This window comes from Phascolarctos cinereus, unplaced genomic scaffold (genome assembly GCF_003287225.1).
Source record: "Phascolarctos cinereus isolate Bilbo 61053 unplaced genomic scaffold, phaCin_HiC Scaffold_2;HRSCAF=192, whole genome shotgun sequence".
Classification (NCBI taxonomy): domain Eukaryota; kingdom Metazoa; phylum Chordata; class Mammalia; order Diprotodontia; family Phascolarctidae; genus Phascolarctos; species Phascolarctos cinereus.
The window spans coordinates 34,727,912-34,743,819 of record NW_027555625.1 but is presented as its reverse complement, the minus strand read 5'-3'; the positions used below and the strand labels follow the sequence as shown (position 1 = coordinate 34,743,819).

General features: G+C 50.5%; 1 protein-coding gene across 3 annotated transcripts in view; it reads left to right on the top strand.

Moving 5' to 3' along the window:
* IMMT (inner membrane mitochondrial protein) overlaps positions 1-11,633 on the top strand; it is a 45,109-nt gene extending 33,476 nt beyond the window's left edge. For all 3 annotated transcript variants that reach the window (XM_020969463.2, XM_020969462.2, XM_020969460.2), the window contains 6 exons: positions 2,378-2,507; positions 7,192-7,206; positions 7,884-8,107; positions 8,781-8,912; positions 10,298-10,427; positions 10,718-11,633. In XM_020969463.2, coding sequence (XP_020825122.1) covers positions 2,378-2,507; positions 7,192-7,206; positions 7,884-8,107; positions 8,781-8,912; positions 10,298-10,427; positions 10,718-11,325 — 1,239 coding nt within the window. In that variant the 3' untranslated portion in view covers positions 11,326-11,633. The remainder of the gene's footprint in view (positions 1-2,377; positions 2,508-7,191; positions 7,207-7,883; positions 8,108-8,780; positions 8,913-10,297; positions 10,428-10,717) is intronic.
* The last annotated feature ends 4,275 nt before the right edge of the window (positions 11,634-15,908 follow it).

Here is a 15,908-nt window from a genome sequence, read left to right as displayed (position 1 = left end):
TCACCACAACCTCCAATCCCTGCACCACTCCATGCTCTCAGACCTTTGCACCTGCTCTGACTTTACTTCCATTCCTGCCCATGTAGTTAGCCATAGTAACACAACGCAGTCCTCTGCTATAGAATCTTTTGTGCCCTTGCGTTCATTCATTCTTGCTGGGCTTGGATTACTCCTGTCATTTTCCTCCTTCACTTCTACTCGCCTGAACGGAGCGAGCGAAAGAAAGGAACGTGGTGATGCTACCTGGATCATTACAGATGCACGTTCTACAGCTCCACCTGGGCCCTCACTGCAGCCCCCTCGAGCCAAGGTGGTCTTTCGATTCTCCCCTCATTGATTCCCTGTTGTAGTCCCCACAAAAGCTTTTCTGTACTTTTCTCCTCTGTTCCTTCACTCCCCCAGTTCAGCAGAGGGCTTCGTCTCTTATTTTACTAAGACAACTGAGGCCATTCATGTGAGCTTCCTCTTCTCCTTCTCTTTGTCATCAGTCATCCCTCATGCTCTTCTCAGGCTGATGACGAGGCACCTCTTCTCCTTACCAGAGTCACCCTTCCACACGCCCCGTCCCCCTCTGACTTCTGCAGCATGCTGCCTTTGTGCTGGTTTCTCATTGCCTCCAAACATGTCCAAGGGCTCCCCATGCCTCAGAAAGCCTTCACTGAAATCATACCCCCTTCTTAAACTCTGGTCCTAAACTCGCCTTCCTTTCCCAGCCAAACCACTTGAAACACTGTCCCTACTTGTCTCCTCCCTTGTAGTACCCCACGGCTGTTTGCAGTCTGGATTCTGACCACGTCGTGTGCCTGAACCTTCTCTGCAGTGTCAGTGATCTCCTTTTTGCCAAATCTACTCGTCCTTTCTCAGTCATCATCTTTGACCTCTGTTGGCCGCCCTCTTATCCCGTTGAGGCTTTGGTGACAGCCCTTCGTCTTGCACATCTATCTGACTGCTCCTTCTCCATCTCCCTGGCCACTTCATCACCCACATCGTGCCTCCTGGTGGTGGGGATGCCCCAAGGCTCTGTCCTAGGACCTTCTTTCTATGGTTTCTCTCTCGGTAACTTCAGCATCTCCTCTGGCTTCTGTGATAATCTCTGTGCCAGTAATGGCCAGGTCTGCCTGCCCGCCCCTGGTCTCTTCCGTGGTGATCCAGCATCACCAGTTGCCTGCTGGACTTTTCAGAGTGGATGTTCTGGAGACATCTCAGGCTGAACTATCTTCTTTCCCCCCAAACCCACCCTTCTTCCAGACTGCCTTCTTCCTGTTGGTTTCACCAGGTTTGCCATTTGGGTGCTCTCCTGACTCTTGCCTCCGATGCTGGTCATCAGATCTCACCATTTCCGCCTCTACCACGTCTCTCCAGTCCCACAGCTACTACCTGAGTTCAGGTCCTCATCTCCTCTCACCTAAGTTCTGGCAGTAGCCTCCCACGTGGGTTTCCTGCCTAACTTCAGTCTGCCCTCCACACTGCTGCCACTTTCTTTAGGTTTAGATTGGGCTATGTGCCTTCCCCACCCGACAAGCTCCAGTGATTTCTAGAATTCAGTGTAGACTCCTTTGTTAAAGCCCTTCCCACCCCTGTCCCTCACCCCCACCCCATCTCATGGTCTGTGTTACGCCTATTTTTGCACTCTGTGGTCTGCCAACCCTTCTTTCCCTTTCTTGTGTCCCTAGCATTTTTTTTTCAATTGGGGTTAAGTGACTTGCCCAGGGTCACACAGCTACTAAGTGTCAAGTGTTTGGTCTGAGGTCGGATTTGAACTCAGGTCCTCCTGACTTCAGGGCCGGTGCTCTATTCACTGCGCCACCTAGCTGCCCCTTGTCCCTAGCATTTTTTTTAACATTATTTTGTTTCTATTAATTTATTTTGATTTATCAACAATCACTTCCATATGGACCTCTTGTTCTTCCAAATGAATCTTGTTATTATTTTTTCTAACTCTATAAAATAATTTTTTGGTAGTTTGATTGTCCCTAGCATTTTGCAAAGTGCCTGGTAGGTACGCAGTAAGCATTTAATAAATGCCTGTGGATCGAGTCCTCCTAGAAGGCCTGTCTCCCTTCAGATCGCTCTCCTCCGTGAAGCCTCTCCCAGTCCCTTCCAGGCTGCCTTGCATTTAACTCCTTTGTCTGTTCATGTTTGTTCTGTCTGTGAATCCTCCCCAGCTCCGGCTAGCCCAGAAGCTCCTGGTGAGCAGCGATGGCTTCCCGGGATTGTGTCTCGGTGTCTCCCCCGGGGCCAGCTGCGTTGGGCATGCTGAGTCAGCGCTTAACGGAGTTCTCTCCTGTCAGTTAATGTCCCCGTGGAGCACCTGCGTATTTGACGTGCAGCGGTTCTCTTTGCTCTTTTTAAACATGAGACGCTTGCGTTTGTTCAGGTCCAGGCAGCTCAGTCTGAAGCCAAAGTCGTCGCTCAGTACCATGAGCTGGTGGCCCAAGCCCGGGATGAGTTTCAAAGGGAATTGAACAGCATCACCCCAGAGGTACTTCCTGGTTGGAAGGGGCTCAGTAAGTATCACTAGCAGACTGGGAGATTTTCTCAGAGTTCATTGTAATGGTGTTAAATCTGTGTGCTTTGGGGTCTGTTACTCCTGTTTCTGAAATACCAGATTTGGCCCTGATGCTTCTGGCAGTTGTCAAGATCTGCTCATGACGAATTCAGTGCAAGAAGTGACCTGTTGTTACCAGATGCCACTTTATTGGGCAGTTGGGGGTCATGGGGTTCAGTGTGCTAGGCCTAGGGTCATCAGAGTCACTAGACAGGTTTGGGTGAAGAGCTTGGCCTAGGGAGGGTCCAGACGAGGGACGTGTCCATGAGGTCTAAATGAGGTGACCTTGGACCGGAAGCTGGCCCAGTGAACATTTATTAGGTACCTTCTGTGTACAAGGCACTAAGGCATACAGAGACCAAAATGAAATGGTCTTCTCTGCCCTCCGAGAGCTTTGGGTCTGTGGGTGCCATTTGCCCATATCACATGTACACAGATAAGTAAACAGAGGAGGAAAGAGTGCCAAAGCCCAGAGACAGATGGGAGGCTTCACATCAGAGGTGGCACTTTGAGGGAAGATTAGGGTTCTGAGGGGTCCAGCCTGAGAGGAAGTAGGACTAGGAGATAGAATGCGGAGTTTGAGGAGCCGTGAGGTTTGGACTGGCGCGTGGAGCCCATGAAGGGGCTGATGAGAACTAGCTGAATTTTGGAGCCAGATGGTGAAGGACCTTGTGTGACAGGGTGGCCAGACACATGCCTCAGCAAGAGGCCGGGGGGGTCAGACTGATTAGAGAGGGGGGAGGCCAAACTCTGGGCTCAGAGCACTAGACCTGTGCCCAAATTGCCTTGCAGCAGCGTCTTTTTTTTTTTTTTTCGGTGAGGCAATCAGGGTTAAGTGACTTGCACAGGGTCACAACAGCTAGTAAATGTCAAGTGTCTGAGGCCAGATTTGAACTCCCCAGAGCTCACCCTCAGAAACATACCTGACATTAGTTATCAGTGGGAATGGCATCGAAGGAGGTACATCGCCATGTGCTTTGCCACTGGCCCTGAGGACCACGGGGCCTTTCTAGCTAACACCTCTCGCGTGTGCTGTTTCCCCAATTAAAACATGAAGCCATGAAGAGCAAGGGCTGATTTGTTCTTTTTCTGTTCCTAGTGCTCATGCATTCATTCAGGGCTCCCTTCCTGGTTCCCTGTCTCATGCAGTCGGGAATAAACTGGATATTTCTGACTCACCATATTCTTTGTTCTTCTCTGATCTGTGTAACTCGAATTTATCCTTCTAGAATTTAGCTGTGTAGGAAAGAGTGTAGACACTCCTTCCATCAGCTCATTGGAGTGTGATAGAAAAGCATCTAAAAGATGCTCTCCCAGACTCCAGGATGCTTATTTTCAGTGAGAGCTGTTCAGCAGTGGGATGGGTGGCCTCCTATGGGCTAGTAGGTTTCTCCCTAACCGGAATCTTCTGGCAGAGTCCGGATGACCATTCTCAGGTGTGCGATGGTGGCGAATTCCTGAGGTTTCTCCTGCCCTGAAATTCTGGGATTCTGTCTTCTTGAGAATTGAATAATTAATTAACAGTCCTCTCTCCCTCTAGAGCCTTTGCAGGTCTAGAAGCCTGGTGTGAGGGCTTCCCTGCCCGGCTCCCCTGGGCAGTGATCAGTGGTGCGTCTCCCTGTGGAGGTGGGGGAGGCAGGGTGGTGCCTGTCCCAGTGTGCCCTCTCTCTTTTCTTTTTGCCGTTGACAGAGGTCCCTGCAGTTCTGCTCATGGATACACAAGCGTCCTGTCCCTCCCTTCCTCCTCTCACCTTTGACCCCCGTCTCAGGAAAGTGTTTCTCCTTCTGTCCCCATTTATGGGCCACAGATGACACTGTTGGTGACTGATAAATAGAAGCAGCTGTTGGGAGCGAAGATTGTTGTGGCCTGGAAGGGTTCAGGAAAACCTCAGGAAGGCTGTATGGAGGACCTGGTCCCAGGCCTGAAACTAGATGAGTCTAGAAAAGGAGGGAGGGGACGAGGGACTTGCTGAGTCCATTCTGGGGGGTTCGTGCTGACGAGTTGTGGCAAGTTAGGCTTAGCTTGGTAAGGGGGAGCCAGGTGATGGGGGGTCTGATACAGGAAGCTACAGAATCTGCATCTTTCCTCAGTATCCATTCTTCAAGGCCCAGGTGAAGGTGTATTGTGCTTGGCCTGCAAAGATTGAGGCAGGCCCTTCTCTGCTGGGGGAGACAGCGAGTGCATGGAAGAGTGGATGCGGTCTAAAGACAGAGTTAATAGCTGCCACAGTAAGTTAGGGGGTGGGGGTAGCTAGCAGCTGAGGGGTCTGCAGGGGCTTTCTGCAGAAGGAAGAGAAGGCACTCTGAGGGAAGGTTAGGGGGAGGGCAGTCCGGGCCTGTGGGCACAAGGGTAGGAGCTAGAGGGGCTGATGGGAGCCACAGAGAGCCGAGCCTGTTTGACCATATTTCAGAGTGACCAGGGAGGGAGAGACAGGAGATGTTCTTAAGGCAGAAACGGTGAGATTTGGCAGCTGATGCTATATGTGAGCTGAAGGGGAGTGAAGGGTCAAGCTGAAGGCCTCTGGTAAGAATCTGGGAGCCTGGAAGGACGGCAGTACTCCTGACAGAAACTGGGAAGGTGTAGGGGAAAAGACAGTGAGCCCTGTTTTGGATATTACGAGTTCAGGATTTGTCCAGGCCATCCAGTTTGAAATGTCCAGTAGGGAGCGGGTGTTGTGGGACTAGAGCCAGGGGAGAGATGTGTAATCATCCCCAGAGAAGCCCTAGCTCACTCCTGGGAGCTGCTGAAGCTGTCATGAGCTGGTGGAGAGGACCCTTCAGGAGCACTCATGTCATTTTCCCAGCGAGATCACAAACGTGGTTGGAGCGCATCTTCATTTCTTTCTCTGTCCCACCCCAGATCACGGCTACTCAGCATCTCTTCAACTCTCAGTGAAGGCATGTTTTGGGGGCCTGGTTTCTGTAGGTGATGGGACTCCACGAAAGGTGTTAAGCAGAAGAACTGACGGCCTCAGGGCCATTTTAGGAATGTGAATCTGTCCGTGGCACATAGTGGAGAGAGGGCGTCCCCAAGGCTGCTGAGGGAGCACACCAAGTCTGACGTGATGGTCGGACTGGGCCAGTGACATTAGGAAAGAAAAGGAAGGACAGTGATCCTTGAGAAAGGTCTCAACTGAAATCTAGAGAGGGCAGGAGGCATGGGTATCTTCATGTCCCTGCAGTAGGAAAAAAATCCCTTTCTTAAATATCAGAAATTGTATGTGGTGCCCGGGACAAATCAGGCCTTCTGAGTGAAGATTATGGGTTTGAGAGCCTGTTTTCTTCAGGGCATCCAGTGAAAGTGAATGGGATGAGGCTGTTTGCTGTTCATTTGTGTGGCTAACGCAGGCTTCCGTTTCCTGGGGGAGATTGAAAACTCCAGCAAATTCAGGCACAGCATTTACTCTGTCCTTGAACAATCATTTGTGCCTTTTAAAACAGTTGGCTTAGTCGTGATAGTATTGTTCTCAGTCTCGTGAAGTAGTAATTGAGGGGAGGTACTTTGTCTTAATTAATACTCACTGCTTGCACGTAATAGGGGTCAATAAAACTTGTTGAGGAAAATGAAGGAAAAGTAACACAAGAAGAGATAGGCAAATGGATGGAGCTGGTTCAAATTCTGCCTCACTTAATAGCTATGTGGCCTTCAGCTGTCACAGAATCTCTTCCAGCTTCAGTCTCCTTGTCTGTAAAATGGGGATTATAACAGCAACTACCTCTCATAGAATTGTTGTATCAGATGAGATAAAATATGTAAGGGCAGCTGGGTGGTGCAATGGATGGTGCTGGACTTAGAGTCAGGAAGATAAGTGTTCCTGGGTTCAGATCTGGCCTCAGCACATATCAGCTGTGTGACCCTAGACAAGTCACTTCACCCTGTTTGCCTTAATTTCCTCATCTGTCAAATGAGCTGGAGAAGGAAATGGTAAAGCACTCCAGTATTCCTGCCAAGAAAATCCAAACTGGGGTTGCTATGAGTTGGACATGACAGAAAAATAACTATGAGGCACTTTGCAAACCTTACAACACTAATATACATGCTAGCTGTTAATAATTAATTAGTAGTAAGGCTACTCCTCGGAGGCACACCGTTTTTGGGTTTTCTCTTTGTATGTACCTCACTTAGTGTGCTTTGTACAAGTGGTAAACACCTAGTAAATGGTTGCCGAATTGAAATGCAGTTGATTCTATTTTAAAATAACAATGAGGAAGCCAAAACTATGGTAAAAGTGAGGTGTTCTTGGTGTGCTTGGGAGGACTTTGTTTTTTAAAAATCCCATTTCTTGAGTAAGGGAACAAAATGAGAGAACTCTAATTGAGAATCTTCATTTTTATAGTGACATCCCTATAGAGCTCAATATCTTTTTGACAAAACAGCAGTTTTTCTGTTATTTCATATATAAAACAACTCAGTCCAAAAGGTAAACTTTTAACAAAGGTTATTTCTGCAATAACTAAAAAAGTTGATCTAGAACTGACCTTAATGATGTAAACATTTTAAAAAGTCAGAGAGTCTCTGAATTGTTTTAGAATGTGCAGATCCATCAGTGGCACTTCCTTTTGCCTTTTACATACATTCAATAGTTAATTTGTTGAAATGAACATGCTGCATTAATTTTTCAAAATTTTCCTTTCTTTTGCAGAGATCTCAGATTTAGGTGAGTAATTCAGTATTTTGGAATCTTTAAAGACCTTAGTTTAAAGACTGAAATTACCTTCAGAAAAACTCACTTTGTTCTTAGGGCTGACCTTGGTTCTAAGTCTCATTTGGATGTTCTGGAAATTCATGAAGGCCTCATGATAACCCTGCTCTTCAGATATCCAGGATCATCTGGGTGGCAGCAAAGTCCATTGATGTGTTTACTAGGGGAGAAATTTGGGTTTTCTTCAAGGTTGTGGAAAGAGGGAAGGGAAGGCTTTTGGCTGGACTTGTGGGTTCTAATCAACAGTGTGGATGAAAGAATATATGAAGACAGCTGCCATTCTGTAAACCTTTGTATCTGGGAAGGTGTAACGTGAGCTCTTGGAGAATGAGCCAGAAAGCCACCCAAGATGGATGGGCTGGAATTCCCGTCCAAGAAGCACCACAGGCTTATTGCTCTAGAGCGGGGAGGGACCCCAGACCCAGCCCTTGTGGCACTGATGAGGAACCAGGTTCCGAGTTGTGCTGCACCTTGTTTCAGGACATTAGCTGCAAAGTGATAAGTTGAAGCCACCCTGTAGCCCCCTTTTTTGCATGTGAACTTGCTCACCTTCCCTCAGGGGCTGATCCTGAGAACTTCTGTTAGTTGTGAAGCTCATCTTCCATGGGCCATTTCACATTTTCCCTGTTTAGCTGAGCAGCTGTCCACCGACGATCTCAACTCCCTCATCGCGCACGCCCATCGCCGTATTGACCAGCTAAACAGAGAGCTGGCGGAGCAGAAGGTCCGGGAAGAACAGCACATCGAGGCTGCCCTGGAAAAGCGGAAGCTGGAGGATGAGAAGACGTTCGAGTTGGCTGTGGCCAAAGCGTTGGAGCATCACAGGAGTGAGATACAGCTGGAGCAGGACAGAAGGGTACGAGGCCACGGGGGCGGGAGTGTAGATATGTAGCTATCTAGAGATAGAGATATACACACACACACACACAGCTAGCTCAGAAATGGTTCAGGGCTCACTGTTTTTGTCTGGACATGGATAATACCAAAGCTCCGTGAACTCTATGAACATTAGACTTAGGAAGGCCTTCGATTGGTGGCCAAGGAATCGCCTCAGATGCTGGCTGTGTGGCTCTGGGCAAGACACATAACCTTTGCCTCAGTTTCCTCATCTGTAAAATGGGGATAATAATAATAATAATAGCCATCCACCCATCCCAGGCTTGTTGGGAGGATCAAGTGAGGTAACTGAAAAACTCTTTGGAAACCTTAAAGCCATCTCTTAATGCACTTGTTACTTTTGGGTTAGGGCTCATCCATAAGTGCAGGCACCTGCACAGTGTCGGGAGACACATCGCAGCCTGATGCTGGCTGGGGGTTTGCCTTTGCTTTCAGGTTTTTGTGTTTGGAGAGCTAGGACCTGCTCTGTGTCGTATCCACATCCAGTCCTTTGTAATTCCTTCTCTCTGATCAACAGTGTTAGTTGGCCTCCTCTGTCCTGTGATTGAAAAGGTGGTGGCTCATCACAGGATCCTTTGTCCTAAAAGGTTGGTGACAGCATGGTCATCCTCCCGGTGGGCTTGATTTTACAGGTTGAAGAAGTCCGAGATATGATGGAAACGGAAATGAGAACCCAGCTCCGGCGACAGGCCGCTGCCCACACCGACCACCTGAGAGATGTCCTTCGGATCCAGGAGCAAGAGCTCAAATATGAATACGAGCAGGTGATGTCCCTGGGGAGGGCTCCCATGGCTTCCCTCGATGGTCAGTGGGCTCCTTTATAATTCCTCTGGCCAGTGTGGGTGTGCGTTGGGAGACATGAGGCTTGGGATATTCTGGGGGAAGACAGTCAGAGATGGGCTGGTTTTTTTTTTTTTTTGGTGAGGCAGTCGAGGTTAAGTGACTTGCTCAGGGTCACACAGCTAGTAAGTGTTGTGTCTGAGGCCGAATATGAACTCAGGTCCTCCTGACTCCAAGGCTGGAGCTTTATCCACTGTGCCACCTAACTGCCCTTGGCTGGTTTATTTTCAATGCGTTGTTGCTTAAAGAGGCTGATGCTCCCTTTTGAAAGTGCTTCTGGTAATACAAGTCCAGGGCTATTTCTTTAGTAGAACAGCAAGCTCACCGTTGAGGCTCTGCTGGGAGACCCCCAGCCCCTCCTGAGGCACCTCTTGGTGTTTCCTTATCCTCAGCCTAAGTCTCCTTCTCTTTGACTCCTGTTCATTGGCCTTACTTTGGACTTTGGTGGCCAGTCCGTAGCAGATGGTCCCTTGACCCATTGGAAGCCTCGGGGCCCCCTCTCGTCCCCGCTGCCCGCGTCGCTCTCCTTTGGCTGGAATGTCGCTCACCTGACCCTGTGTCCAGGGGACTCAGCACCATGCTTGTTCTGGACTCCCCAGTCTCCACATGACTGGTTGGGGCTTTGGTGGGCGTGGGGGCTCCTGTCAATGCTGTTCTTGTTTTCCTTGTGTGGTGGGGACTTCCTCTCCTGCGAGGTGAGGCATGAGCCAGAGTCCACACCTCCTCCCTTTCCCTGTGCAGCTCAAGGGCATGTGGAAGGCTTGGGCTTGGCAGCAGAAGGCCTGAGTTCAGATCTTGCCTCACACTCTCATGGCTGCTCTCAGCCTTGGGGATGCCAGACCTGAAAGCTCCTGAGAAACGCTGCATAGTACTGTTATCATCTATTATCTTCAAATGCTCTGTAAACCCCACTGATGGGGCAGGGTGGGGCAGCCAGGATGTAAGGAGGTGATGGAGAAGACAGTACGAAGGGTGCGTGCCGGGGCTTCCCTACCAGGCCACCCTGTCGCGGAGTCGCGGCTACTGCCCCCAGCCAGCAGCACGTTCGGAGTCCCCACCTCCTGCAATACGTTCTAGGTGTTGCTTTTCTGGACAGGCTTGCCTGTTCTTCCCGACTCGTGGCTCCTGCTGTCTGCAGGGCCAGTCCCTCAGTTTGTTGTGCCATGACTTGCCACTGTTGCCACTGGCCTTGGGGACGTGGTGTCCTTGAGCGCAGCCTCCTGCCTGGCCCGCCGCCAAGGTTGGGGGAGGGAGGGAGGGACTGTGCGGGCTGACACCCTCATGTTGGGGTCTTGTATGATTGTTTCAGGGCATGTCTGAGAAGCTCGCAGAGCAGGAGTTGCAGTTCAAACGCCTCAGTCAGGAGCAAGTAGACAACTTCACCCTGGACATAAACACGGCTTACGCCCGGCTCCGAGGGATCGAGCAGGCCGTCCAGAGTGAGTGGCACGGCTGTCCACCAGGCTCGCCGCCAGCATCCTGGGCACAGGGCTCCGGGGCATGGGGGGAGAGGGCAGAGGCCAGAGAAGGAGTGCTGGCTTTGGGGTTATTTGCCTCTGACTACCCCTTCCTCTGTGCCCTTGGGCTGGGTGCCTCCCCCATAGCAGGAAGGGCTTGGACCAAAGAGCCTTTAAGTGTGTGACCCTGCTTTTGTGGTGGGTGCAGAGGGCAGGCCTCTCTCCCCAGTCCTTCCCTCGCTGACCAAGGCTTCTCCTCCTTTCCCCCACAGGTCACGTGTTGGCCGAGGAGGAGGCCCGCAAGGCCCACCAGCTCTGGCTTTCGGTTGAGGCCTTGAAGTACAGCCTGAAGACGGCCTCGGCGGACAGCCCCACGATCCCGCTGGGCACGGCAGTGGAGGCCATCCGCGTGCACTGCCCGGACGAGTTTGCCCAAGCCCTGACCGCGGCCATCCCTGCTGAGTCCCTGACCCGCGGCATCTACAGCGAGGATGCCCTGCGAGCCCGCTTCCAGCACGTCCAGAAGCTGGCGCGGAGGGTGGCCATGATCGACGAGACCCGGAACAGCTTGTACCAGTACTTCCTCTCCTACGTGCAGTCCCTTCTCATCTTCCAGCCTCAGCAGCTCAAGCCCCCGGCCAAGCTCGTCCCAGAAGACCTGAACACATTCACGCTGCTGTCTTACGCCTCATACAGCATCGAGCACGGCGACCTCGAGCTGGCCGCCAAGTTTGTCAACCAGCTGAAAGGGGAGTCGCGCCGGGTGGCGCAGGACTGGCTGAACGAAGCTCGTGTGACCCTGGAGACGAAGCAGGTCGTGGACATCTTGACCGCGTATGCCAGTGCCGTTGGCATCGGGACCACCCAGGTGCAGCAGTGAGGGCGCGAGGTCCGGGCGCCGTTTGTCCCGCTCTCTGTACGTACACTGTTGTCTCTTTTGGAAGGTTTGCAGCAAGGCTCCTGGGGGTGGGGCTAAGGGCGGCCACCTGTCCCCGTCACCTGCCACCTGCTGCAAGCTCCCTGTTTCCAATTACTATCATGTCAGCCAACTCCAGGCACTTTTCACACCTTGTGTAGCATTGGATGTTTTCAGGTTTTACTGATGGGGCTTTCGATCCAATCAAGGTAATGTTTGTGATCCCCAACCACTATTGATTTGGCCACTGAATAAAACACAATGAAAACGTCTGAGTCACTTATGTCACTTCCCAGAAAGGCCCTTCCTGGCTTTCATTTGGTGTGTGAGAACGGGGGGTGGGGAGGGGGAGACATGGTGAAGTTGTGTTGTCACTGGGGGGAAGGCGGCTCTCACAGGCAGTGTCTGCTCCTTGCTGGAATGGGGTCTTCAGCTTCCTGAGGTTGGAAACTGCATTTTGTGAGAGGTTAAGCACTGAGCTTATAAGGACTCACAAGACAATTGATTATTCCAGTTAGGATTTGCTTTCTCAGGTGTATTTTATCCCAGGAGCCCTCATGTTCCTTACCTAGGGCTCCCCCTGTTCTGGTGTTCAGGGTGGCTGAGAAAATCTGAATTTCTATTTTACATGAAAAAGAGAGGCAGGCAGCCTGGGCTCCTGAATGTCCCTGCACAGCTCCCCAGGATTTTAAGTCTCAGAACAGCCTCCGATCTTTGCTGGTCCATGTGTTGCCTCCCCGGAAATCCCAGGTCCTGTCCCCGTCTCCAGATTCACATTGGGTTGCATCGGGGTGTAACTTTGAACAGGAAACACGTCATGCTGACCAGCTGGAGATCTAGGGATGCCAGCCGAGACACCCACAAAGCTCCCCTTTGTGTCCCTTTCTCAAAGAGCTCCTGGTCCTCCGGGGAGCCCCTTGGGTTGGGTCACTGTACTGCTTCCTCGTACCATCGCATGCTTCAGTAAAAGTGGGGCACGGCATCGGGAGGAAGGAAGCTCTTCCAGAGCCGCAGCCCCCTCCGACTCCTTCAGCTCGGCCGGCCAGACGTGCTTGGCTGGCACAACTTTGGGCCCAGGCCACAGGACAGGAAGACTTGGGACCAGCTGCCCCTGTTGCTGGCTCAGGATTACAGAGAGCACTGAGGCATCCCTGCCTGCCTGCGTTTCATTTCCTTTAGCTCTTCCCCTACTCCTCAGGTTCTTAGCCCTGCTTCTGGTCTCTGAAGGAAGAAATTCCTTTCCTCCATGCTTCAGGTCCCTAGGCTTCTACTCCTTTACTCTGACTTGGGACAACCTGTCTTTTCCATAGAATGGAAGCAGGGACTGTTTTGTTTCCACTAGCACCTAGTCCGTGCTTAGGAAATATTTGTTGAATTCAGTGTCTGCGCCTGGGTCTTTAACTGTCCTGGATAATAGGCAATCCCCAGCTGATTCAGTTCACCTTTCAAAAATTCATTTGTAACTACTCATCCTGTCTGATCTCCCAGAGTGAAAATAATGCTTGAAAACACTAGTTCTTTGATAATACAAGAGTAAAAAGTCTTGGTTTTAAAATGATTACTCACATGTGCAAAGAGTGCTGCATTTTGAATGAAATGGTCTGAATTGGAAATGGAACACTGCTTGGGAAAGTTAGCTGACCTCTCTGTAGGGGAAGGGGTGAAACATATGACCTGCCTGACAGCCGATCCTGGTGCTAAATCTGATCTTCCTGGAAGGGCAGAAGCTGACACTGGTCTGTCGATGGTTTTATAAAACCAGGTTCAGCCTTATTTCACAGCCGATGGCAAACATCCCCTCCTTACCCTGCTCTCCGTAGGGCATAGGTAAGGCTGACCTGGCAGCATGGCCCTCACCTCCCTTAGTGCCCTGTGCGGATAGCCCCACTTCCTTGGTCATTGGTGGGTCAGTGTGGGTCAGGGGCTGTGTTGTTACCCAAAGAGGAAGGAGCAGGGGAGGGGGTGTGTGAAGCAGTGTGGGTCCTTTAAGCTGTAGCTAATAGTTGTATTGTCCTCTTGTAGGAGGAGGGGAGGGCGGGACAGCTCAGAATGGGTGGCAGAGCTTGGGCAACCCAGGAACAGCACCTCATCCCCCACCCACGGGGCCTTCAGGAGCTTTGTTCTGAAGGGTGACTATCAGTTTCTGCACTGCCTTCCTGGCCTACTCTAGCAGAGTCTCTCCCTGCTCCTTGTGCCTGGCCATCTTGCCCTCTGCCTCACCTGTTCCACCTGGGGTGTTTATCGTCCGCCCTGTACCCCTCTACTCCTTTTCTACCCATGTTTTTAATGTTGAGGATGACCCCCATCCTAGACTCATGCCTTACATTTGAGCATCCTGGGTGTAGGGGAGAGAACTGACCAGAATTCCTGGCAGCCACAACCCTGGGCTCTTCGCAGCTGTGTAACCCTGGATCACCCACAGCCTCCGCTTCTTCATCAGTTCATCGAAGATCATCATACTTGCTCCATACCCATCTCACCATGAGCTTGTGAAGAAAGCCCTCTGAATGGGAGTCACCAGGCGCATGAATTCATGGGGCTTGAAGGCTTCACCTCCTGACTGTAAAGAGCTGCTTTGAGACCTGGGTTGAAGTCTGTTCTGCCACTAACTCTCACCACGTGAAGTTTTTTTTTTTCCAGGCAATTGGGGTTAAGTGACTTGCCCAGGGTCACACAGCTAGTAAGTGCCAAGTGTTTGGTCTGAGGCCACATTTGAACTCAGGTCCTCCTGACTCCAAGGCTGGTGCTCTACCTATTGCACCACCTAGCTGCCCCACCACCGGGTGAGGTTTCAGAAGCAATTTAATTTCAGCCCGTTTTTTTTTTTCAGTGTAAAATGAGAGTTTGGCCTATGATCTAGAAGGCATGGCAAAAAATGCTAGATTTGGAAATTTCGAACCTAGGTTTGAATCTACTCTCTGCCACTTATTACCTGTGTGACTCGATATAAGTCAGTGCTCCTAAGAATCTGTGCACAGAGTATCATGATAGGATGTGAGGGATGCAAAGGGAAAGACCCTTTGCACAATCCTAGGGCTGTAATAGCACTTGGTCCTTCTCTTGGCTAAGTCCTTTTACAGACAATGCATTTGAGTTCCCTTTGCTGGGGTGCCAGGGAGGTACGTGAGCCAGACTTTGGGGGAGGGACCTGGAAAGCAGGGGCATGACAGTGAAAGCCCATGGGTCCCCAGGGCTCACTGCTGGCTATAGAGTCAGCATTTCCCACCTGGTTACTAGCCACTTTCCTAGCTCATGGGATTCTAGCCACATTTTAAGATGTTGTTAGTACCCATCATTCCTGTTCTTTCCTTTGAGAAATTCCAGAGCGACTGGGCCAGTCTCCCAGGCTGTCACTTCATCACCACTTGCTGCTGCTTGACCCACCTTGCTGACAGCTTCCCAAGGTAAAGAGCAGCACTGAGTCTGGATTTGCTTACTGTTGAGTGGGTCTGCACAGCTGTGGTTCAAAGGAATGGGTAAGAGGTTTGCTTTACATGTGATGTCCATATCCCTTCCACTTCCCTCTAGTATCTGACCCCAGGCTATTCATTAAACCGTATGCCCCTCTCCTCCAGTTGTCCCAACATTGAAGCATCCCTCCTGGTTGTTTGTCCTCATAACACAGACAGCAATCACGCATCTGCATCTGGTTATCTCTATTATGGCTTCTGCCCCGATCTGGGCCGAAGGGGGCTCTAGGCAGACACTGTTCATCCCGATTCAGGCCCATGCCCTGTCGGCAGCATCCGTAATTCTTCCTCAATATCCTCTTCTGTTCCTTCCTTAGTCCAACCCAGATAGCCAGTAATCACTCCTTGGGGTTGTAGCCCTAACTGTTCGATGGCAAGTCATCGGGGGAGGGGGAGAACAGCCCTTATTGCTCCCCCTAGGCAGCATGGCACACTGTCCAGTTCTGTCCTTGGTCCTGATCCAATTCTGCCCAGCTGCTCACCTGCAGCCCTTAGACATTTAACCCCTCTTGCCTCAGAATAAGTTGATTTATGTGTTCTTGTTACTTTTTAAAGATAAAATTTGGCAGAAGAATGAATGGGTCTTAGGTAGGAAGAGAGGGACAGGATGACACCAGCAGTGGGGAACCAGTCAAAGCAAGGCAGGACCCCGTAGGAATAGAGGCAAGTACAGGATCTTATGACCTGGAGGTTGAGTGTAATAGTGCTATGGGAATATTAATGAATGTGTAGACTTTTCTTTCCCTCAAAAGGTGCTCCCACTACAATTTTTAAAAAATTATTTTTAGTTTTCAACAATCACTTACATAAGCTTTTGAGTTTGAAGTTTTCTCCCCTTCCTTCCCTAAGACGGCGTGCGATCTGATCTAGGCTCTACATATACATTCCTATCAAACATTCTCACATTAGTCATGTTGTAAAGAAGAATTAGAGCCAAAGGGAGGAACCACCAGAAAGAGGAAACAAAACACAACATAAGAAAAAAAGTAAATAGTACGCTTCAATCTGCATTCAAACTCCATGGTTCTTTCTTTGGATGTGGATAGCATTTTCCATCTTGAAACTTTTGGAGATGTC